At 46.1% G+C, this 24,679-nt stretch overlaps 2 protein-coding genes, 1 long non-coding RNA gene and 1 pseudogene across 5 annotated transcripts in view; 2 read left to right on the top strand and 2 right to left on the bottom strand.

The window, feature by feature from the left end:
- Positions 1-256: 256 nt before the first annotated feature.
- Positions 257-10,492, bottom strand: VPS4A (vacuolar protein sorting 4 homolog A). Of its 2 annotated transcripts, none has more exons than XM_053914634.2 (11): positions 10,317-10,492; positions 7,116-7,227; positions 6,869-7,016; positions 5,431-5,492; positions 5,206-5,325; positions 4,552-4,708; positions 3,817-3,965; positions 3,438-3,519; positions 2,997-3,216; positions 1,840-1,980; positions 257-1,102 (listed from the first exon to the last, which is right to left on the bottom strand). In XM_053914634.2, exons 1-11 carry the CDS (start codon positions 10,335-10,337, stop codon positions 1,001-1,003), a joined length of 1,314 nt encoding a protein of 437 aa, XP_053770609.1. In that variant the 5' UTR covers positions 10,338-10,492; the 3' UTR covers positions 257-1,000. The 2 variants fall into 2 exon arrangements, with proteins under 2 accessions (XP_053770609.1, XP_053770610.1); XM_053914635.2 differs by having other exon boundaries at positions 5,431-5,489.
- On the top strand, positions 9,945-19,943 carry LOC128779598 (uncharacterized). Of its 2 annotated transcripts, none has more exons than XR_008425652.1 (3): positions 9,945-10,061; positions 12,836-12,914; positions 19,815-19,943. It is a non-coding gene; the product is annotated as an uncharacterized lncRNA (long non-coding RNA). The 2 variants fall into 2 exon arrangements; XR_008425651.1 differs by having other exon boundaries at positions 12,836-12,936; positions 19,815-19,932.
- On the top strand, positions 14,977-15,098 carry LOC112300868 (U2 spliceosomal RNA; annotated as a pseudogene).
- The window catches only part of SNTB2 (syntrophin beta 2), an 87,123-nt gene continuing 77,935 nt past the window's right edge, over positions 15,492-24,679 (bottom strand). The window contains exon 7 of the mRNA XM_053914633.1: positions 15,492-22,870. Coding sequence (XP_053770608.1) covers positions 22,778-22,870 — 93 coding nt within the window. The 3' untranslated portion in view covers positions 15,492-22,777. The remainder of the gene's footprint in view (positions 22,871-24,679) is intronic.

Here is a 24,679-nt window from a genome sequence, read left to right as displayed (position 1 = left end):
TCTGGAGGATGGACAACAGGAAGGAAAACTCAAGTCCCTCAACACCCCCAGCCACACTTTCGAGTCCCTGGGAAAAGGTTTCATGAACCCATCTGGAGTACAGGCCTAGGAACAGCGGCAGCTGGCAACACTCCTACTTCCTACTCTGCTGAAAAGACGACAGCAGAGAAAACCAGAAGGAGGTGTTTCTAGTGGAAGCAAGCACGGCCTTCGAAGAGCTCCAGACAAGAGTCAAAGAGGAGATCACTCAGGTGGCTCAAGAAGGGAAAAGGATTTATTAGCCCATTTCCAGGACAGGGACCCGGGGCCAGTGGGCTGGGTTGTGTTCTCACATCCAGAGGGAAGAAAAGGCAGCAGTGAAACCCGCCTGACTGCCTCCACTCGTTCTGATTCACACAGCTCTGTGCTCACAGACCATCCTCTCCTGTAGGGAGGACACAGGGTGCAGGATGCCAACCTAGGAGGGTGTGAATGGCCTGGCTTTACTCTTGGCCTTTGCAGGCAGAGCTTGGGCTGGGGATCCAGGGCATCAATCATTCTTCACAAGGAGCAAATCTGGATCTAAGAGGAACAAGCCATGGGGGCTCTGCAGGTCTGCTGCACCAACCCCACAGCATGGGCTGCTCCCACTCCTTGATGTTTCCAGGTGATTTTAACTTTATTATAAACAAGATGAAAATCCAAGCAGCATTAATTTAGGAGAACAAAAAAAGGCTTAAAAAAAAATACAGAGGGGCAGGACAAGGAGTTGGTGAGCATCCAAGAAGAAGAGGAGGAAGTAGGAAGAACCAGTATCTCACTGGCTGCCGAATGTACTTCTGCGTCTCTGTGCCTGGGAGCCCCTTCCTTCCTGCTCCTTGACTGGCGGCCAGACAGCAGAGGGGACACTGTAGGGACTTTAGGACAAGCCCTGGAGCCCTGTCTGGTCACCAACATGGGGAGTGCATGAATTTACCCCAATCAACTTCCCACCTTCACTGTCACCAGAGTGAAGAAGCTTTTAACCCTCCTGTCCAAAGTCCTCTGAGAATTTCTTCACTTTCAGGAGGTCATCTGCATTCACGGTGGGCCGAGTAGTGGCCAAAGACCGGAGCATGTCCGACTGCAAAGACAAGAACATGTGACTGAGGAGTAGCCAGGTTCCAGGCCCTTAGCCTCCCAATGTCGCAGACCCATGCAGTCTAGGGTAGGAAGAGGCCTGCCTGCAAGGTCAGCCCCTGCCCCAAACGCAGAACTCCCTGTGGCTGCCTGGCTTCTGCCTGAATGCTTCCTGTGGCAGGGATGCTCCTCCTTCCTGAGGCAGCTCATGTCATCTCCAGATGGGCCTACTTCTGGTCTAAGAGAATCTAAGATCCCATCATCTCTTACCTCCCGTGAGAAGCTCTTTCTAACTGCACGCCCACCACACCAGCCACAAAGGCAGACACCTGCCATAGAGAATGGGCAAGACCATCGGCCAAGACTAGGATAAAGGGAGGTTAAGACTAGCCAGATGAGAGGCTGCCTGTGCAACTCCACCAAATCTCATGGTGCTGACATACATTCACTAGTTCCTTCTGTGTACAGAACAAGCCAACCCCATGGAATCAGGCAGTCACAGCACCTGGCCTTTACTCTTTTGCTGAAGAAAATAAAGTTCTAGTATTATGGCCTCCATCCTGGGCCCTCACTGAGTCTAACGGCAGGAACACTAGTTACTCAGAACCCCAAAGGCCATTCTCTGTTTAGGAGGGGCCACAACAGCCTAAGACAGAAAGGGGGAGAACCTTATTTTTATTTTTGGAGTCAAGCCCCCAATTTTCTGGGCTGTGCAGTCCTCTCTGCCAGATGGCCACTTACCATGCAAACCACAGGCTCTAAGAGTTTGTCACTAGGGACATCCATCCAAGTCATCTCCATGGCCCCTGGGTCCCCTGGTGAGCATGGGGTCAGGAGGTCATTGATCATAATGCTAGGGTTGGTGCGGGAAGGGCCACAGACCTGAAACCAAACAGGAATTTGATTGGCTGAAGGGGCTGCCCCTTGGTTTTGGAGGAAGTGGCAGGACACCTCAAGAGAAGGTAAGGGCAGGATATGAATGAATGTCTGGGTTTCCAGGGTATTGTTGAGGAGGGATGGGCTCCTTCAAAACTCTCAGACTGAGTAATCAAAGTGGCTTGAAGTCTGATTTCAGAAGTTCAAGATCAGCATGCTATTCCAGCCACTGTCCTCCTGAATTTCATTTTGTGGCCCCAAATGCCTTGGTATCTTCCTCTTCCTAATTAGCTCAAATTTCACTGCGGGTGCAGTGACATCGAAAATGTTTTTCCAACTGAACTCTCCATTGGCAACATTCTCCCAAATATTCGAAGGCTCCTTCCCTCACCTTCTTCAATTCTTGACTCGAATGTCACCCAGTGTGGCCTATCCTTTAAGAGTGCAACCTGCCCCTCCCCCTCCAAACCTCAGAAATGCCAGACCTCCCTTCCCTGCTCTTTCCCCTCACCGCCCTCTGAGAAACCAATCTGTTTTGGTTGTTGCTTGACTCCTCCACTAGAAAGGAGGCTCCTGGAGGGCAGAGATTTCTGTCTGCTGTGGTCGGTTACCAACGTCTCCCCAGCATCTAGAATGAGACCAGGCACAGAGCAGGGCCCTTGGCAACACTTAACAGAGATCTGTTGCGTGGAGTTCCTCCTTATGGTGTGTGGGTTTGTACCCACAACTTTTCAAACACTGAGTCGGGCCCACCACACACTAGCACAGCGCTGACGGTGAGGGTGGTGGAAGCAACTGCCATGGTGCCCTGCCCTCTAGGTTCACACAGTCTGAGATGGTCACACTCAAGCAAGAACTGCAGGGGAGGAGAGAGCAGATATAACCCTAACCCCTGGAACCAAAGGGCTCACTCTGCACTTGCCCTTGGTTCTCCAGGAGACCCAAGGTGTGTCAGCTGGCAAGGAAGCTGATATCCCCTTTCTTGTGACACTTTCTAAGCAACTCCTTGCTGGCTCACTCACCTTTTTGAAGTGCGTTGCTGACTGTACTTTTCTAACAGGCTGCATGAGGGAGTCCCGCACGATGATGCTGATGTCTGCACCTGAGTAGCCTTCTGTCTTCCGGGCCAGCTCGTGGATATTGGCGTCTGTGAGGTTATGGGGCGTGCTACCCAGGTGCAAGCGGAACATCTGGGCACGGGCAGCCTCCTCTGGCAATGGGATGTAAATCCGCTTTTCAAACCTAGAGAGCCAAGCACACGGCTGGACTTGAGAGCAGATGGAGAAGGAGTCTTAATGCAGGGGTGCAACAGGGCCCTGCAGAGCTGGCTTCATTTGGGGCGCTGCTCATCATGCAGCCACGGAGATGCCTCCGGAAAAATGAGGTCAGGCTGCATCCCTGGCTGCCAACGGCACGTTGCCAGAGAAAGAGCTCAGCCCCTGGCTCCTACTGGGAAGACTCACCTCCTTCTAATGGCTGAGTCCAACACCCACGGGATGTTTGTGGCACCAAGAACCAGAGTCCCATCGTTGTTATTCCCCACCCCTGCAGACAAAGGGAAACACAGACGCTGACTCAGAACACCTGCAAGGATCAGTCAAAAACTGCAGGAAAGAACCTCGGGGGCTCTGTACTCAACTGAAACCATCCCTGTGCCACATGCAGCAGTGGGGCGCTACCCAGCTTCTCTGGAGCAAAGAGCTCCGATGTCCTGCCTGCCTGAGGAGGGCACGGGGTGGGCAAGGGGGCAAGGCTGCAGGGACCTCTCCACAATGAAAGCCTGAGGAGATGAGCTGAGAATTGCTTCTAGAACCAGGGAGGAAACCCAGGAAGAGCACGCACCCTGCATCTGGACCAAGAACTCTGTTTTGATCCTTCGGGCAGCCTCACTCTCATTTTCATTGCGGGATCCGCAGAGGGAATCCACCTCATCGATGAAGATTATGGAAGGCTTGCGCTGCCTCGCCAGCTCAAACAGGTTCTTGACTAGCCTGTGAAGGTGAAAAATGGGGTTGGCACCTGGACAGCCACACACGGGCCCAGCCAGATTCCCAGTCACCACTTCTGTCACCCTTCCCGCAGGGAGGTTGAGACTCCAGTCACACTTGGATTTCAGTTAGCACAGTGGTAACAACCCTCTGGCAGTGCTGTGCCAAGAGGAAGCACAAGCCTGACGTCAGCTTCAATCCTGGCAGCCCCCTTCACTAGCTCTGGATTTAAGACAAGTCACTTCCCTCCCTCTCAGCCTCAGTTTCATCATCTGCAAAACAGGAGTCGGTGTGGGGAATAAGTCAACTCTAAAGTCCCCAGCAGAGGATGCTCGCCTGATACCCAATTACTGGGAGTGTCTTTCTCTTCTCTTCACAAAGACTCCTCTCTCCCAAGTTCCCTTCCAATTTCAGCTGTCCTAGTGAGGAGAGCACCCCACCCAAGAAGCTAGCAAGATACCCCTCTGCTGGCTACTTCTCTCTAACATCCAACGGCAGCTCCTCTTGGAGGTGACTCCACGGGCAAGGAGGCTGAGCCACCCGCAACTGCCGGGGATGGCAGCAGAGCAGGGCCTGAGGGCTGACTTACTTCTCACTCTCCCCCAACCACTTAGACATCAAGTCTGAGGAGGACACAGAGAAGAAGGTGGAGTTGTTGGCCTCTGTTGCCACTGCTTTGGCCAGGTAGGACTTCCCTGTGCCAGGGGGTCCAAAGAGCAGTATCCCTCGCCAGGGGGTACGCTTGCCTGCAGGAAACAATGAAGTTAGCTTCCTTCTGACTGGGGAGGGGAACAGAAAAAAGCAGAAGGGCCTTAGTTACTGTAAATACAGTCAGAAATGAAAAGTTCTACAACACACTGATTCTAAAAACAAAGAAGTAAAGGGAATTAAATTACCTGCCAAGAGCTTGGTCTTAGCCCTGGCTCATGACCCCTGTGACGTTACAAAGTGACAATGGCTGGCACTGGCTCCAGACCCTGCACACTCACTGGGACAGTCAAGTCAAAGTTCTAGTCATAAAGGTATTTCTGGTACCAAGAGAAGCCAAGGATTAGATCACCGCAATGGGCAGGCTCTGGGGCCCTTCCCAACGGGAGCCCTGAGAAGGCCAGGCCTCACCACTAAGGGCAAAAGGAGCTGAGTTGCCACCTGCTCCTGAACACCTTCCGAGTGGGAGCCTTGAGCTTGCTCCCTCAGAAGCCTGAGATTTTTACATCTGGGCCTACTGTGGCTCAACTCTTACCTGTGAACAAGTGCGGGAATTTAATTGGCAATATGACAGCTTCTTTGAGGGCCTCCTTGGCCCCCTCCAGCCCAGCCACATCATTCCACCGAATGTTGGGCTTTTCCATCACGACGGCACCTGCAGAGGGAGGCAGAGCCTTCAACCCAGAGCCCCAACCCACCAGGGTCCTCATCAGGTATGTGCTCCACCCCCCAGCATAGCCATGGGCCTCGAGCCTCTTACCCATCAGTTGTTCTTGCAATTTCTTTTTCTCTGGATTATCCCCTTCACTGTCACTATCACTGCTGGGAAAGGAGACAGAAGATGACAGGCTGGAGCAACAGGAGGCTGGTAAGGAGGCTCTCAGAGCGAGGCCAGGCTCTGGCTGCCAGCACGGTAGTAAAGGGATGCTTTCCCTGCTCAACAGTGGTGACAGACCCACAAAGTTACCCCGAGCACATTCAGGGCCTACATGGATCCTCTAGGAAACTCTCATAACCCATCCTCGTTTCTTCATTAAGGGTATAAGAACAGAGACATGTGCCCTTTCTAGAGCCTGGTGAGGCACATGTGCTTTGGCTGGACTTTAAGAGCAGCCAGGCAAGGCAAGCAACTGGAGCTCTCACTGGCCTCTCATACGGACTCAAAACCAGACAGCAAGTGGCTCTGACTTGGAGAAGAGTTAAGTCTTCTTAGGTCTACAGGGGAGCACCTGGAAAAGAAACACAGTCACTGTCATTCCCCCTCCCCCAGCCTAGACCAATCCCTGTCTGGATGTAAGTGATTTGCCATGCTCAAAACTCCTGCAGCCCTCCTGGAGATGCTTGGCCTCCTGCCCCTTCGTTGGAGGTCTCTCACTCCAGGGAATCCTCTGCACCCAGGGCAGAGCCTCTCATCTCTGGTGATGCAGCTGACACAACACCCACCTCTCCCTACTCCTTGGCCATCCCCCCAGGATCCTCCCCTCACCTCCAGGACACCGCTGGCCTTTGTGCTCAGATAACTAGAATCTCCAGAGTGGGCAAACCAGACACAAGGAGAGAAAGTGCAGAGGGAGCGCTGGCTTTGGAGTCAGAAACATAAGCCCTGGTGTGGGTGCAGACTCCACCAAGTTCCAGCTCTGTGACCTTGGCACTCTCTGAACCTCTGAGTCTGTTGCCTCATAGGTCAAAGAGGGCACCTGATGCCAACCGCAGCTGACATTATTTAACCCTTACTGTGCACCAAGCTCTATTCTCAGGGCCTCACCCCATCATCTCATCTGCTCCTTAGAGCAACACTAGGAGTAAAGTCCCATTATCTTCTTCCTCCTACTGATGAGGAGCCTGGAGGCACAGGGGTCGGGGTGGGGGAGGTCATGGCCCTTGTCCAAAGGCCACACGACTAGAAAGTAGCAGAGCCACTTTCTGGGTTATACTCAGAGGGTCTGGCTGCAGAGTCCAAGGCTAGTAACCTCCACGCTGGCTTCCCAGCCGAGATCCACTGAGATAGTGTACACAGAAGTATTCTGTAAAGTGCTTGATGAAAGCAGCTATGGGCTGCTGTGAATAGAATTCCCCAAAAGAAAGGTGCTGTGGAAGTCCAAGGCGGCATTAGCACCAAAAATGACAGCAACACAGGAAAAGGGAACATCCTGGTGGGGGCTCTGGCCCTGGTAGATCCTGCATTCCTCCACACTCACCCCTTGCTCTCACTCTGATTCTCCTTGACTGGCTTCTTGCCATGCTTCTCCTTGTTCCGTAAATAATCCTTAAGCTTCTCTGCCCGGTCTAAGTATTGCATGCACTTGGCTCGAATGCTCTCCTTGGCCTTGTCACTGTGTGCCTCATCTGCAAAAGGAGAACCAGACAGAGGCCCTGTGAGTCCCCAGGGACCCACTCTCCTCTCACAGGGGCTTGGTGGCTGGGGAGGGCCCATGTGTGACTCACATTTGATAGCGTGTAGGAAATACTCCACGGCATGCTGGTAGAGCCGGAGTGCCTCCTCGTAATTCTTGGCTTTATCCTCTTCTGTGGCTTTGGTCACCAGATCAATGGCTTTCTGGAAAGGCAAAGTGAATAGCTCAGTGCTTCCCAAGGGATCCCAAAAGCCTTTAGGGTACCAGGCAGGCAGAATATACCGATGAGAGATATCGCCAGGCCTGGGAATTAGTCAGTCGCAGACCATTATGTCAGCCTGCTTTTCCAACATCAACTGGAAAGGCCTTGAAAGGATGTTTTAAAAGATAACCATCCCTCTTCACAAGGCACTCTATGCAATGAAAGCAACCTCCTCCTCAGTTGTCACTCTGGATTTCAGCAAGTGGAAGCCTGATGAAATAGCTCAGGTTACGGCTCACAGGGAAAGTTCAGTTTCTATTCTATACCTCAAGGGGAAGAGAAATGGACCCTGACTCAGAGCCTGGAACAGGAGAAACACCAGAACCAACTGATTCCTGTGTTGTTCAGCTGGGAGGCCAGAAAAAGCACTTGACCTCCAGGGCCAGAGAAGAGCCAGCCAGCAACAAAGTCTTTCATTGACCTGAATTTTATGAGATGGACCTAAAGGGATCTGCTGGCCCAACCTGCTTGTCTAGGCTGAAAAGAGAAGATGGTTTCATCAAGTTGATATCTAGGGAAAAGTTACTTAGACACGTGGGTCAATACACCAGCATCTCCAGTATTAAAAGTGCTGGCTTACCCCACAGGCATATATGTACTGCCAATTGAGGGGAACAGCCCTCTGGAACCTTCTAAGAACTCTGTGAGAGTGTCTTTGTGCATCTCATAAATCCTGTAGCCTGTGCTCTAGACTGAACTTGAAGCACGCTGGATCTTTCAGCTGTCCCGCACTTACACATCCCGTTTTAGAAACCACAGCTTCACCAACCCAGGAAGCATTGCCAGAATTATCATCCTCAAGCTGATACGGCACTAGACACCAGGCGGGCTGATCCCACTGCTACATACACAGTTGCATCCACAGCAAACAATAAACCTCCTGATCAGCTCTTGGCAGGGCCCAGGCATTTGTGTGGCCCTTCCCCATCTGAAGGCAAGAAGTCTCAGAAAGAAAGACACAGGTAGCTCTACAAGACTAACATGGGTAGGTCCGGCTAAGTTGATGTTAACTTAGGTTGACGAGATGAGGAAAGGTGGAAGAGTGCAGGCTACTATTTCCAAGCTTCAGCTCCCTCCACTATCTACACATAGAGAATGGCTAGGAGTCCTGAACCTTCTGAATGGATTAGCTTCAACACAGGCTTCACTTGTCTACTCTTGGCCCCACGACAACTCTTCAGATAACGTATGAAAGGGGTGTTCCTGTTCCGGGTGGCTCTCTTCTCCAGAACAAATACACACAGTTCCTTGCACTTCTTCGCTCTATATGACTTCTTGCTTAGGTTTGTCCTTTTGAAAGAGGGGGACAGAACAATACTCCAGGTATGTGGCAGCGCAGGCCCATCTCTTCCTGGCTTCTTGATACTACATTAATGAATGCACTTAAGGTTTTTCTGCCACCCACATACAGCTTTTCAAGTGCAAGAGGCCTCAGTTGCAGTTTGGAGAGGGACAGTTTTGCCTAACAGGAGGGTAAGGTGACAAAACTGCCAGCCCTGCCACACCTGTAGTAACACGTATTGCAAAAGATGAGGATGAGAGAAAAGGGCTGTGAAAATGTACTAACAGAAGAGCTGGCAAACTTTCTGTAAATGACCAGACAGCAGATATTTTAGACTTTGCTGGCCATATAATCTCTGTAGCAACAACTCCTCCCTGCCTTGGTAGCCCCAAAGCAGCCGCAGACAATACATAAACAAGTGAATGGGGATGTGTTCCAATAAAACTTTATTTATAGACATTGAAATTTGAATTTCATGATTTTCACATATCCTTTCAGCCTTTTAAAAATGTGAAAGCTTATATGACATGTTACATGAAAGAAGCCAGTCACAAAGGACTTCATATTGTGTAATTTCCAGTGATATAAAATGCCCAGAATAGGCAAATCCATGGGGATAGAAGATAGATTAGTGGTTGCCAGGGGCTGGGAGGGACAGAGGAGTTGGGGGGTGACAGCTACAGGGTACAGGGTTTCTTTTGGGGTGATGAAAATCCTCAAAAAGTGATTGTGGTGCTGGCTGCAAAACACTGTGAATATACTAAAAGCACTGAACTGCACACTTTAAATGGGTGAATTGTATGTTGTGTGAGGTATATCTTAATAAAGACGTTTATAAAAAAATATGTCCCAAAACCATTCTTAGCTCACAGGCCATACAAAAACTAGGCAGATGGGACCTGCAGGTGGAAGTTTCCGCACTGTTGCTGCTTTTTCCTCCACCTGAAGCAGCCATCTCTCCTCCACCTCCAGGAATCTGAACGCTACCCATCCTTTCATGACCCGGCCAAATGCCACTTCTTCCAGGAAGTCTTGCCTAATTCTCGCAAGCTCTGTATCTGTCATCCCTTAACTGAGCACTTACTATGTAGCTGACACCATGTTAAGAATGCTTTACCGGAACTAATCTAGAGTCACTGTCACAACCACCCTACTCCAGACACCAGGATCACGTAACTAACTAGCCCAAGGTCACATACTAGTGTGGGTGGCAGAGTCGACATTCAAACCCTGGTCGGAGGCCTGCCCATGTTTAAGTTTTCCGGCCGAGCAGGACTGGCAGCAACTGGGTGGGTCAGTCACGCATCCAGCTGACGCCACCCCAGCACCACCCTGCACAACCCAGGCAATGAATGAAGGGTCGCTGGCCGGCAAGAGGAAATCGGAGACAAGGGAAGAAGCAGGGGCTTGCTGGAAGGGAGGCAGGAGGAGGAGGGACAGTGAGCGGCTGGACTGCGGGCCCGAGCGTCCCAGGCGGCGCCTGTGAGGCCCGGGTGAGGCTGAGCCCCACGGCGGGACCGGGGCGCCAGCTGCTAGTAGCGGCCTCGGGGCTCGGCCAGGCCGGGAGGGCCGGGCGTTCCGGACGGGAGGTGGCCCTCGGCTCCGAGCGCGTGAACACAGAAACCGGCCCAGGCGGCTACAGGGCGGCGGGGCTCTGAGGAGGCCCCGCGCCCGCCCAGGCTGCCGGCGCGCAGGCCCTGGCGCGCCTCCTGCGGCCTCCGCAAGCCGGCCGGGCCGCGCCGCGGTACCTGGAGGGTTGACGTTGTCATTTCATCTCCTGAGTCCGCCTCACACCCCGCGGCGCTGCTTGCGGCCTCGGTCCGGCCTCGGAGAGCCGAGGTACTGGGTCCGGCGCGGGGAAGGGTGGCTGCTGGCAGCCGGAGCCGCGTCCGAGAACGAGAGAGGAATGCGGCCCAGAGCGGTCGGGCCTGAGCAGCGCGGCTGCCCCCAGCGGTCACGGCCGGCACTGCAGGCACCGCTCTCTGCGGCCACCTGCGGCCGCGGCGGGGGCGTGTCGGGGTGGGCGGGGGCGGGGCCGCGAGCTCTCGGAGGGCTGCGGGGGGGGGGGGGGGTTGGGCCCTGGGGGCGGAACGGGACGAGGGGGCGGGGCCCGAGTCAGGGCTGGGTAAGAACCTCAAGTCCCAGGCCCCGCTTCAAATAAAACAGCGCCTGTAGGGCAGCTTTACTGGCACAGTAAACGTTAGTTTCCTGAGCTCTGTTCCTGATGTTTAATGGGTATACTAATAATCAGTATCTACCTTTTCTGGCTTTTGAGGGTAATGAGTGAGCTAGCTAATGTAAACACAGTGTACTCCACAGGGTTCAGTCCCTGGTAATTTATGATGCCCATGGCTCTGCCTAAAGGTATTTTTTGTTGGTGGTACTTTTTGTTGTTTTTCATATTAACGCTTCTACTTTCCTCTTTCTAAAAAAGTGGTTCCCTTAAACCTTTATAGCTAGGGGGTTTATTCCAGTGAACTTCAGTATAGCAGGTTGGCTGTTCACATTCATTCATTTAACAACATTTAGTCAAAATAGACTATGTGTGGAGTTCTGTGTAGTTTCAGGGGATAGAGCAATGATAAAAACGGCTCTAGGGGGGCCTGCAGTCTAAGGAGAAAGATGATTTACATCAGGAAAAACTATGTAATAAGCCTGTATGTGAAGACCTACGTGCTGTGTGGGCTTCTAACAGCCAACTGTCCAAGATAGGGGGTCAGGAAAGGTTCCCATTAATTAAAGGATGAAGGGGCTGGGGAAGAACATTCCGGGTTGATGAAACAGCCTGTGCAAAGGCCCTGAGTCCCTGAGGAGGCCACTGGTGGAATTTAAGAAACTGGAAGAAGGCTCAGATAGCCAGAGAGCAGAAAGTAGTAAGTCAGAGCCTGATGAAGCGATGTTAGGGAGTTTGGCAGGGGCCAGGACATTTGGCTACGGTCAAGATTTTGGGTTTTATCCTAAGAACAATGAGAAACTTTTTTTTTCTTTTTGATAGATGACTCTAGCCCTCGTATGCACAACAGATTGCAGGGATGGGGTGGCTATTTTATATGAAGCTATTGCTGTGGTCCAGAAGAGTAAGGGAAGCTTGGACTGGGGGGAGGGGGGCTTGGAGAGACACACACAGAGCAGGGAAGTTTTGGAAGATAAATCATAAGTGCTCAGAAGTAGATTAGATATAGGGTATGGTGAGGGGCAGGAGGGGAGGGAGGTGACTCCTGGGTTGCTGGCTTTAGCACCTAGACCAATGGCAGTGCCACTGAGATGTAGAATATTGGACAAAGACCAGGTTTGGGGCAGGGGGTGGAGGGGTGAAGAGTTTGAGATGCCTTTGAAATGTCAAGTGTCAGATATGTGCATCTGGAAGTCAGAATAAAGATGAGGGCTGGAGATGCACATCTGTGAGACATCTGGGTATAGGTGGGAATGGCAGCTGTGTGAATAACATCTCCCAGGGAAGAGTAGAGTATAGGGTAAGGCGAGGAGAGAGCCCAGGACAAAGCTCGGAGGTTTGTTTGGCCAACCAAAGGAGGATGAACCTGCAAAAGATGCTCAGAAAGACAGCTGGAGAGGCAGGATAGCCAAAAGAGTGTCTTGGAAGTCAAGGGAGGGGTGTGGGAGGACTGGGAATAAGGAGAGGAGGACACAGTACCTAATGCAGCTGAGAAGGCAGAAAGTGATATGCAAGATACTGATGACCTCAGTCAGAGACGTTTCAGTAAGTGATGGAAGCAGAAGCCACACTGCAGAGGGTTGGGAGTGAGTGGGTCATTAGGACATGTAGTCCATGGGGAGGCACAGCTCTCTCCAGAAGATGGGGGAAAAGAAAGGGAGGCCCAGAACAATAGCTGCAGGAATCATGGGAAAGGAGTTTTTGATGGTTGTTAACATGAGAAGAGTTGAGCATGTTTGAAAAACCAGTAGAAAGGATCTAGTAAAGATCAGTGGGAACGGGAATGGGTAGGACTGGCGTTAGACATTGTAGCAGGAGAGAAGTAAATAGATGCTTACCTATGTCAGCCAGAAGGTAACAGGAAGGTAGGTGAGTACTTTTGGGTGGCTTCTACTTTCTCTGTGAATAGAAGGAAAGAAAATCTGCGGGGAGAGAGAGAAGGTGGGAGGTCTGGGGTTTGAGGAGAGTAAAGATGGTTTGAAATTTAAAGTGAACCAAAAGTGAGCAGTTAGGGGTGAAACTGGTAACGGTTGGCAACCTCTACAAATGTATAGAGGTACCAATTTGCCTTGGCTTTTTCTCCCCAATAATCAGCTATTTAGGTGCAGGGAGATGGCAGGATTCATCCAGGTGACTGCTAGAAGACAGAGCAGCAAGGGGATCCACTGGTTTGGTGAGTGTGGAATCGGAGCAAGGTAAGGTTGGAAGTGCGTAAGAAGAAAGTGAGAGTCCGTGTACTATTGAGGACCCAAAAGGTTGAAGGATAGTCACAGTGAGAGCACACTGGAGAGGGATGCTTCAGATACTGATTTCAGAAATGGCTGTTTCAGCATTAATGCAGTCCAGGGGAAGACCATGGGAGCCGGAAGATGGTGAGATGACGTGATGGGGCCATCATCACATATGGGGAGGTCAAGAACCAAAAGGCCAAAGTGCTGTGCATCCCTGGGGCCTGAGTCAGGATACGGACCTGAGTAGCCAGACAAGGCCTCTGATGAGTCTGGATGAAGAGGCACACACCCTGCAAGTCGTGGCCTCTCCGCTTCTACCCCAAACATTCTGTTCTTTTAGATACTGACAGAGCTGAGTGGGGAAGCTTTTGTTTGCTGTTTCGGCCCCTGGCATAGTCACTGTCCTTTTGCCTCACTGAGAGGGCAGGGCCTGGTCTTCTCCAGGGGCATGGCACACGCACTTAATATTTGCTGGGAGAATTAATAACTAACTTACTCAGAATTAATAAATGAGCAAACGAAAGAGAGGGACTCTACCTGGTAGGTGAGAGGCAGAGAACTTGAGAACATATTAACCCCACATATTAGATGGGCTGTGTAGGTTGAAAGATGGAATTGAAATAAAAAATCCCTACAATTAGAAGAGGACTATATTAGTTTGTTAAGGCTGCCATAACAAAATAACACAAACAGGGTTGCTTTAAACAATAGAAATGTGTTTTCTCCCAGCTCTGGAGGCCAGAAGTCCAAGATGAAGGGGTTAGCGTTGGTTTCTTGAGGCCTCTTTCCCTGGCTCTCAGGGTCTCTGCTCTCTGTGTACACGCCCTGGTCGATATGTGTGTCTAAATTTCCTCTTCTTATAAGGACACCAGTCAGATTGGATTAGGGCCCATCCTGATGGACTCATTTCAATGGAACCACCTCTTTAAAGGCTCTATCTCCAAATACAGACACATTCTGAGGTGCTGGGGGTAGGGCTCAACATATGAATTTTGGCAGCTCACAATTCAGGCCCTAACAAGAGCTGGGTTTGCAATCCGCTGGCTGTGGGTATCTTCTTTGTTCTGCCTCCACGTTCTTGGACCTCTCTCTTAGCTTCTTTCACAAGCTTGCCCTCCAGACACTGAGCCTGCTCATGAGGTAGAGCTGCTCAGAGGAAGCTCCTCCCTGTAGAGGAACCCTCGTCCCTGAGCTGCTGCTGCTGACAGGAAATGGGGTCTCCTCCCCTCTCAGTCTTTGTTGACATTCCCCTTGGAAATCCTGAAAACAGACTCAGAAACCTCTCAGTTCTGCAGTGGCAGTGCCATTGGTGGGGATGGGGGAGTAAGTTGAGGAGGAAAGGGGGAAATAAAGGCACTAAATTTAAGTTATTTGTGGGCTGGCACATGGGGCGTGTTTAGGCTTGATGATTCCGAATCAGATCAGTACCTTTAAGTTCTAACTTTCTCAGGAGAGCAGAAACCAGATTCTCAGCTCCCACACTTTAGATAGAGTCATTCATTGACTTGCAAATGCACCATTCCATTTGCTCTTTCTCGCACAGCACTTTTCTAGCCTGGGTTCTGATGCTGAGAAGGTGGCACTTGTTAACCCAAGCTCAGGCCGGTGAGTCCAATCTGCTTAGCCAATGCAACCTTGTAAAATCGGACTATACAGATCCAGCACTCTAGGGCTCGTGCCAAGGAATGGGCTCTTAAATAATTTGTTAGGGAACACCTAGGATGGGGGCCAAGAGCAGTGTGGACAACAAAAACCAGGTTTGGGTGAGTAACATCTTGGAGCGGTAGGGCCAGGGCAAATTATACTAAGATGTCACACAAAGTGAGTGACAGACACTCAAATAAATGGAACACTGATGATTCCTAATACAACTCCCGAGAAGCCATCTCCCCTCTCACTCCTTTGTGTGACTCAAAGTGTGATAAAGCTCACACTGATCCAGTGATTAAGCTCCCATCACACAGATGGACCGAGGACCAAAACTAAGTTTTTAATAAGAGTTTGATCGCTTCTCGGCCTTTTGGCTAGGATCAAGTGTAGTATCTGTTCTTATCAGTTTAATAAGAGTTTGGATTTTCCCTGAATATGCTTAAAAATAGCACCAGAAGGGCCTGATGAGACATGATAGCCAAACACAACATGTGGTACTGGATAGGGCCTTGTGTGAGAAAGGAAAACACGGTAGGACGATTGGTACCATCTGCGTGGGGTCTGTGCGGGGGTGGTAGCGCTGTGCAATGCTGGGTTCCTAACTGGGAGGGCCGCGCGTTGGCAACGCAGGAGAGCGTCCGTGTGTTTGGGAGGTACACACTAGAGAATTCAAGGCTGACAGGGCATCATGTCAAAAAAAAAAAGATGGAGCAAAAGTGGTAAAATGTTAACAACTGGAAATTTGGTAAAGGTGATGTAGGGGTTCTCTGTACTGTTCTTAAAACTCTCTGGTAGGTTTGGGACTATTTTAACATTAAAAAATTAATAATTTTAATTTTAACATTAAAAAAATGGAAAAAACACAAGTCTAAAAGCAATTTTTTTATTTACAGTATAAAGATTACAAAGGTATATATTTATTTATATATATAATACCCTTAAGTTACAAACTTTCATTGTAATATACAATGCTATACGCTGAGGCGCAACTCAAGGGAAAGTGTTGTCTACGCATTTGTATTTATAGAGCACACACATAAAGCTTTCTCCTTTTTTTAACCAAGAACACAAATACTGCTCTGTTTTATGCCATACGTTTTGATTTGGTAGTCTGGTGATGCCAGGTTTGAAACTTAAATTTTAAACAACACTTAAAAAGAAGTCTCTTTTAAATACAGGGTTCTAAAAAGAAGGAAAAACACCCCCAGAATATTACATACTTTTAATTCTTTGTAGAAGTATCATTCTAGCTTTCTAAGTCTTAATACTTAACGAAAATGAAAGTAGTGTGGGACAGAATACAAACAAGTGAGTAGAATCAGAGTTTGCACAGATTAGCCAAAAATAGGTCTTTACAGGTAGTAGTTTCTTCTAAAAGACCTTGGGTCTGATACCAAAAGTGAAACAATTCTTTGGGTACCAAGGTCTTATCACGCTGAATCCATCCAACAGATTGTAAACATAACACTGGAGTCCTGTACTGCAGGAAAAGAAAAGATGAAACTGGATCCTATAGTAAGGGCAGACTTACTAAAGCTGTGAAGAGTATCATCAAGATTGAGAATTGTGCCAAACCCAAAACTTAGTTTTAATAATTTCCTCTCCCCCAAATTCTCTTAACTGACAAAGCAGAGGTGAAAAAAATGTAACTGGCACTCACTCAGAGCAGGACCGAGATAGAAGAAAAGCACTTCTTCCAACCTAGAAGGATCAGACACTTCCATGACAATACTATGTACTGGTTCCGATAATACATAATCATTAGCACCAGATTGTCAAAGGGCAGGAGAGACAGACACTGGAGGCATGGCCGTATTTGTGTGCACAACTCCAGGACACTTGAAAACAAAGGGGAAGGAACCCATGGGAGTATGCTCCCTATGCCATTCCAGTCACAGAGTTCAGATGCTTTCTGAGCGTGATGAAGGATGTTACCCAAAAGGCCGACCCCAGTGGTAAAAGGAAAGCAGCTGGATAGGAAAGGGTTGTTACTATATAAAAATTATGGAAATGTTCCAACAATCTCTCATTTTCTTTAAGTGCCCTTTTTACTGAGTTTGAATGCCAGTGTCTGGAATAAGTGGGATTGTAGTAAGTTTTAAATATCTTTATTTTGATCTCTCATTAAGAAGAAATACTCCGTCTACCATGTGTAAGGACTTATAGCAAATGAGATCTTTAAAGGGTATAAGTGTGAAAATGAATGGGCCAGCACAATTTAGAAGTAGGGCCGGGTTAGTTTTGCTCGTTATCATTAAAAGCAGCGTTTCATTAAAAACTTTCCCACTGATCCACTTTGGGCAATAGAAAATTGTTGTTATGATTTATCTTCCTAAGGATATCCTATAGTGTTCTCCCTCCCAAACTAAAATCTTCATTTTGCATTTAAAAAATTATGCACGATGAAAAGACCAGCCTACTTAAATGTGCTTGGACTTCTTTCATGCTGGCGTGGCCCAAAGACCAGATGTCCTTTCAAACACCATACAGTTTGCCAGATGAGCAGAACTTCAGACGTACTTTGGTGAAGTGGTTATTTACTTAACCTTGGATTGACAGGTGGCATGGCGTGATTGAGAAGTAATGGGCTATGTGCTACCTGAGGTCAGGAACTTTCTTTCGGACCCTTCAGAGTGCCTGTGAAGAACTGTAAATGCTTATTAGATGAAAGACTACAAAAATTAATATACCGTTACTTAGCTTTGCAATTTCAAAATTTCTCCAAGCCTGCAAAGAACCTTTTGTCTATGCACAAGAGACTTCTATCACTTTGGAAGAGGTGACAGAGCACCCAGGGTCAGAGTGTGTATGTCACTGGGATAAAGAGAGGTGCAAAACCTAAAGAAGCATTTGTGTCAATGGCACGGAGGTGACGATCACTACAAAACTGAGTGAGGTACTTGGAGGACTCAGAAGTCAGAAATCTATCACGTCACCTAACCTGACCCTTCAGGGATAGGCAAAAGTAGGTTTACAGTTATAAGTACACAAAATAGAGCTTATTCTTGTATTATTATTTATTGGTTATTGAATTATTTTCCATACGAACAATTATAAACCTACTTTTGTCCACCCCTGTACAACAAACCATTGATAATTTCTCTACTATAGCCTTTTAGTTCCAACCAGTCTATTCTGGGGCAATTCAAGGGTTACAGTTCATATGGTAGATTTTTGTTGAATATAACTAAATGTTCATCGGAGAATAAGCAGTCATTTGCAAATAGCATATTTATGCATCATATCAAATGTAGATTCACTTTAAAAAGCAGAATAGGCTTTGGTTCAGTCACCTGAAGTAGAAAGGAAGAATAAGTGGCAAGAGATTAAGTTCAAGTATATCAGTTTTGAAATAATAGAAGAAATCTTGTTAAAATACTTTTTCTGGTTAATATACAGCAATAAAATTCTTCCAGTTGGCAGTTTAGCTAGTGTCAGAAAGAGACAAGGAAACAGATGTGCTGTATGTGCCTACTTATTGGACCTCACCTTAACCTGAAATTCGATCCATTTATAGGATGAACTCGTATCACCCATCTGCCAGATGGTTTAGTTTTTTTAGAGAAAGGGTTTCAAATCAGCCACGTAAGCAGTCTATTACTAGTGTAAAATAAATTTCACTTAATATCATTACACCATAGGAATAACTATATTGCTCAAGATAACAGAATCCCGATATAAAGCATAATTATTTTAAACTGTCTGTCGTCAAACATTTATCGAATGTCTATATACTCAGCAAAGTGAAAGATGCAGCTTAAACAGGGAGGAGGAAGGGGGAAGACTGCTGCTGTTGGTTTTTAAAGACACTATATAAAAAGTCAAAATTCTTCTAGATTTCCAAGCAACTGAAACTGAGACATAGAGAATGGTAACAGATGACAGATTCCTTTGTTTTCATCTTCAGGAGCCACTGTAACAATTCCAAGTGAACGAAATTTCTAAACTCAAGACAGAATATAGTATCACCTGCCCCATAATATACCTGATAAAGATACATAAACAGGATATGACTATAGTCAAATTCAACTGAAAAGTTTAAGCATCCCACATTTAAACAAGTCTCTTTTCTTATACAGATAGTCAGATCAGACCAAACAATGTTCTGAGACCAAGGAGATCTGGCATTTTACTTCTTCGTTAGCGATTGAAAAAACCCGACCTTTGGCTTTCTAAAGAGCCATTTCATTCATTGTGTCAATAGCGGATGGCAGCGACATGGAAATGTATGCTGGATATTTGGATGGTTTAAATATTATGTACAATCAATAGCTTATAACCAGTAAAAACAATAACATAATTTAGCGTAAGTGTCCAAGATAAGATACAAAAAAGCAGAGAAAGTGCTTAAGTCTACAGGTCTTCCCTGAAAGCTTCAAAAATGTTTAACTCTTTAAGTAGGTAGGGCTTTTAAAAGAAGTTGCATAGCAGCTTACAAGATAATTTGCATTAAAAAATATGGAGATTCTTCCATGTTTTTGAAAACATACAAATATTTCCACATGCATATAAATTAAATAAGAAGACCTGGAGATTCTCACACACACACACAAATCCATCATAACCTTTTCTCAAAAGTTATGGTCACACTTTTGTCCATCAAAACAACTTACAGTAAAACTTGTTTTTCTGGGAGAAATGTAATCTTATCCAGATTCCACACAGCTTAAGAAAAAAATTTTGGTTTATTAGCTAAGTGCATTTAATCAACTGAAAAAAAGCTTTGTTACCATTCTGCTTAGGAGGATAAGAAAAGAGTCAGTGACAACTTTAATCATTTGTTGGTTAGAGAGGCTTTTCCACTTACAAAAATACAAGAAATAAATAATTCCCTCTCTCCTGCCATGCAATAATTTTCACTAACAAGGTCTGTGGGATCATAGATGATAAAAACAGGCAGGATCGGACTTTACCTAGCCCCAAAAGTGCTAACTGACATGGCTTTAAAATAGGTGGATGACATTTAAAGTAGTATTTTTGATTGCCTGTACATGTCCCAATATTTAACCTGAAACTCTGTCTACTAGGTAGGTGAGTTTACAGCTACAAATATCTAATAAATAGTGTATAAACATAAAGTATTTCTTCATATAAAATATTAGATACTAATTTCCAGGTAAGGTTCATTTGATGACGTCAGGAAAGGGCTTACCTTTTTCAGAAAAGCAGTAACTGAGCCTTTTCCTTTACAGGCATCTGTGTGGAATATGGAGAAGGTGTCTAAGCCCAGGTCTCGGGCACAGGAAGTGGTCCACTGGAATGATGGGGACATTACTCTGCAATTCCTTTACATTCTACACATGGAAGCCCACAACATCCTAAGCCATTTTCCTAATTCAAAATAAAAAGGAAATGAAAAATCAGCTGTTCTATAAAAAATGTGAAATCTCAAAAATGCCAATTATTAGTTATCATTTGAAAATAACTTGCCATATTTTGGCATTTAAATATAAACTGACCCTTGAAGGACGTGGGGGCTGGGGTGCCAACTCCCCATGCAGTCGAAAATCTACTTACTGGCTTTTGACTCCCCAAAAACTTATCTACAGTTGTCCCTTGGTATCCACAAGGAATTGGTTCCAGGGCCGTCCATGGACACCAAACTCCACGGATGCTCAAGTCCTTTATATGAAATGGTGTAGAGCAATGGATACAGTCAGCCCTCCTCATATCCAGATCCCAACTGTGGATCGAAAATACGCATATATTTATCAAGGCTGTCTCATTCATAAAAAGTACTTCATTTGTGGTTCGAAAATCCCAGAAACACACTTAATGGAAGAACAACCTGGTCATCCATCACTGGAAAGCTGTTGATGTACGCTAAACAGGCTTAAGGGCTCTTGCTCTTGGGGGTGCTAGTGGTCACAGGAAACCTCCCATACAATTTCATTTCACAGCAAGACTCAAAACCCTGTTAAGTATTAAAAACCCTATGGACCTAGGGGCTATACATGATGGCTTAAGTTTGAGCAAAAGGGTTTGAAATGCACACATGCCTGGCCTCCCCTGCCCACATTTTAATCACACCCTTTTTACAGATCTTTTTCATGTAACCATTGAGCAGGTGGCTCAGAAGTTCCCCAGGAAAGTCTTTTCAGTGGCTTAGTCTTTCACACTAACACAGAAAACCTCAACTAAATGGCTTTGCTGCCAAAGTCTGTGATTACATGATTCATCTTCTCAGATTAATACCTTCACTGCAAAGAATGTCTAAGCTCCCTCATCTGAGGGTATCATGTGTTCAAATTCTTCTTCCAGAAATCATAGCTGGACCTTCAAGGTATTTTTTTCTTCCCTAATTGGTAAACTTACTCCAGATGGAACCAAACTTGGGTTTATGAATTTTCAAAACATAGAAAGCTCCTGAAAGACGTATTCTAGTCTAGATTTCAATTTCCAGTTTTAAGTAGATCAGATCGTTCCTTTTTGAGACTGGTGTTGGGGGCAGAACAGACATCTCTCCCCAGCCTCTGCCTATGGTTAATCTCACTGTACTCGGGGAAGCAGTGAGGACAATGGGGTTACAATGTCTGACTAGAACTATCTGCTCATGAGTCAGCTCTGTCACACATTCCACCTATACATCAATCTGCACTCAAACCCAATAGCTCCACCCTCCGTAGTGTTCACATCCTCTTCCGGTTCTCCTGATTAATCTTGTAAATGAGAACTAATCCCAGTCCTTTCTTGAGAAAACAGAGAGCACCCACACCAATATTACCTTTCTTTCAGTTCCAGGGACTGTGCTAATCCTGTGCTAATTTTACATAGCTATTATGCTATTTTAAAAGTTTTCAGATATACACCTACTTCTAATTAGAAGTAACAAGCCAAATGTGCTCTCCAGTACCACAAAATCAGCAATCTTACTGCTTAGCAAAACCCTGGTAGCTGTCCCATGATCTCGTCACTCTGCCCACTGTAGGATGCATTACTAGGCCACACTGAGTCTTGAGTTAGCTGCCTGTTCATGCCACTCTGCTGCCACAAATGGAGAGGCCCAGAGCCAGCGCCAGGACCCTACATGGGTGCCCAGTGCCCAAAACAACTTGATACTTTGTTTGTGCTGCAAAGCCCGCTTCTCCTGCAAATTCTACTTAAAACAAGCTTGCTTTCCGGGATTTATCTTCCTCAAAGATATCTGCCCATTAGGAAAGACACCACTAAGAAAAGCTGCCTCAAAGGCTATTTATTCTTCAAAACTAGGATAGATGATCTCCCTGGAATGGCAGTGATATCCAGTTATTCAAACAGTGACTAATAAAGCTCCACTAACCCTAACCAAAGGCACATTTGGTAAGCAATAAAAAATGGCTTAGGCTAAAATGAGGATTTTCTTTTAAAATAAATATTACTACACCTCCGGGCTCCCACCAAAGATAAAATCAGAAAATCCTCAAATAAGTGAAACTTTTTTTTTTTAAAGCAGTGGTTTCCAACTTTTCAACTTGGTCACCACCAAAAAGGGAGTGGAAGGCAAGGCAAATCAAATTTTGCAAGTTCTACGACCTAAGGTCAGCACTTAGGAGTGGCAAAGCTTGTGATGCAGTGGGGCGCGATGGCCAGCGTGGGGTGCAGTGAGAGCCAGGGCAGATGGAAGAACGCTTTGGTGAAACAACTCGAGGACCTCCTAGGGTGGAAGGAGTGAGCAAAGGAGGACAGTAAACTCCAAAACTCCAACACAACGTACAGCCTAGTTGGAATGACCAAGAAGCATGGGCTGCTGTAAACTAGCACCTGGGAAGAGACAGTCATCCAAAGCTAAGTTTGAAATAAATCCTACAGGAAGAAAAAAAGAAAAACAACTTCTTAGATATTTGACTATGTCCAAAAAGAAAAACAATGAGCCACCCTTTGTAACAGGAGAATTAAACAGAATTACTTAGAAACCACATTAGGAAACTAGACAATAAATCAATAGCTTCATTTTGGAGCTTATTAGAGTCCTAGAAATGCTGGCCAAGGTAGCTTGTGAAAGGCGGGCTCTTCTTTAAACACGGTTACGGGTCAGCAGTGATTTGCAGGTCCTTGTCAAGGCACTGTGCTGGAGGGTAGAGAAAAGAGCTTTCTTTTTGTGCTTTTTAAAAAAATTTGGGGGGGAGGTGGACATATTTCTTGTGTCATTCAAGGCTCTTTTCTGATTTTTTGCTGCTCATACAAGTAGTCCCATGCGAGTGACTTTGGCCGATAAGAACGTGTGCAACACAAATACAATCGGCTTCGGACAAGAGTGCAGGTCCATGGTCTGCGGAGGAAGGACATGAGTCATCACTACCATATACGGATGCTTTAAACAACAGACACGCAAAATAAACAAGTTTAGATGTGATGCTCTACTTTTTAAAAAGCTAAAATAAAGAATGTGCCAGAGCTATGGAAACTCTTGGGAAATGAAAGCCGCAAATGAAAGTGTTCTCTGAAGTTAGGCTATTCCATGTTATAACTAAACCTTAGCATGAGGTTCCACATCCGCAGTTAGGATCCACTTGGTGGTACGCTGGGTTCCACCAGGCCTGGAAGAACTAAAACGTACAGGATATAAAGAAGGGAATATTCTATATGGAGACCATTAATTGTAATTATACTATTTCTGCGCAGGAACCACAGTAAGCTCAGCTGAAGCGTGACCATCTACGGTAGGACTTTTGACACCCCACATAAGTTTGTGGTGGAATGACAACTTGACGCTAGCAAGGAGGCTAGTTACGCTTTCCTAAGCACAGGCCTCTGATTTGGACACCTGGCACCAGAAGAGCAGAAGACCTGGGGTCTGGCTACATGAGTCAGGGGGCTTGTCAATCATTGGCACTGATACCAGAGACCAGGAACAGGACATAGCTTAGTTATGTCTTGTAAAGAAAAATAAAACTTTATGAGAAATGTAAGTTATAGAGCACTAAATTCATCATTAAACTTTATCTATATTAATTATAAAGCTGGGATTAAAAATATATAATAGCTAGGGATATTCTAACTCTTTGCCTGCTAAATGGCAACTGATATTAATAACTGGTTAATTAAATAGAAGTTCTTTAATAGAAGCACTTAACTTTCTCTAATACTTCAGGTTTCTTTAAAAAAATATTTTATTTATTTATTTTTAGAGAAATGGGAAGGGAGGGAGGAAGAAGGCGAGAAACATTGATGTTATGAGAGAAATGTTGATTGGTTGCTTCGAACCCACAACCCAGGCAGGTACTTTGACTGGGAATCGAACTGGCAACCTTTCGTTTTGCAGGACAATGCCCACTCAATTAAGCCACACTGGTCAGGGTTGCTTCAGGCTTTTGAAAAGCCCTGGTCGATGGCCTATCCATATTCTAGTTTCTCAAAGATTCATCATTTAAAATAAGATTTCTAGCCAGTTTTCTCATCTGTTGGTTGAACTATGTTATCTCTAAGATCTATTTCAGTTCTAAAATGTCAAGATTCTGTTTTCAAATTCACACATATTGTGACTGTGTCAATGGACATACGATTTCACATACAGACCTGAACTACTGGCTTAATATTGATTAAAAAAAAAGAAGAAACGGTTTGTTTTACTCCTTTATCATAACTTATGATTTCTGAGGTATATTTGACATACTTCTCTAGTTCTCTAAAGGGGAATCATGAATTACTGTTGACATTTCCTCTAAGGTACCAGGAGGTACAAAAAGAAAATGATGGCTGTATGGACACATCTCTACATCTTTTTTCTTATCAACAGAAATTCTGTAGCAACCAAGTCACTCTATCACTTTTAATTTTTATCCCAACAACTGCTTAATGGCAATAGAATTCATTTAGTATTCAATGTTTAATAATTTAATATCTTACGTTTTAGAAAAGCCTATTTCTTAAAAGGGCTTTTTTTTCTTAAAAGGACGATTCAAACAAAACTTTTTTAAAAAGGAAATGATTTCCTAATATGGGGAAAAGAAAGGAAAAAAAAAAAAAAAAAAGCCCAAACCCACTGCATCTTAAAAACTGAAGAATAGTTTTCCAGAAAAAAAATGGAGTATCAGTCCATAATATTTCCATTCGAAAGGGAAAGAAGCAATAAATGAGA

This window comes from Desmodus rotundus, chromosome 12 (genome assembly GCF_022682495.2).
Source record: "Desmodus rotundus isolate HL8 chromosome 12, HLdesRot8A.1, whole genome shotgun sequence".
In the NCBI taxonomy this organism is placed as follows: Eukaryota; Metazoa; Chordata; class Mammalia; order Chiroptera; family Phyllostomidae; genus Desmodus; species Desmodus rotundus.
The sequence above is the reverse complement of the archived record's forward strand: the minus strand, read 5'-3'. Positions and strand labels throughout refer to the sequence as shown.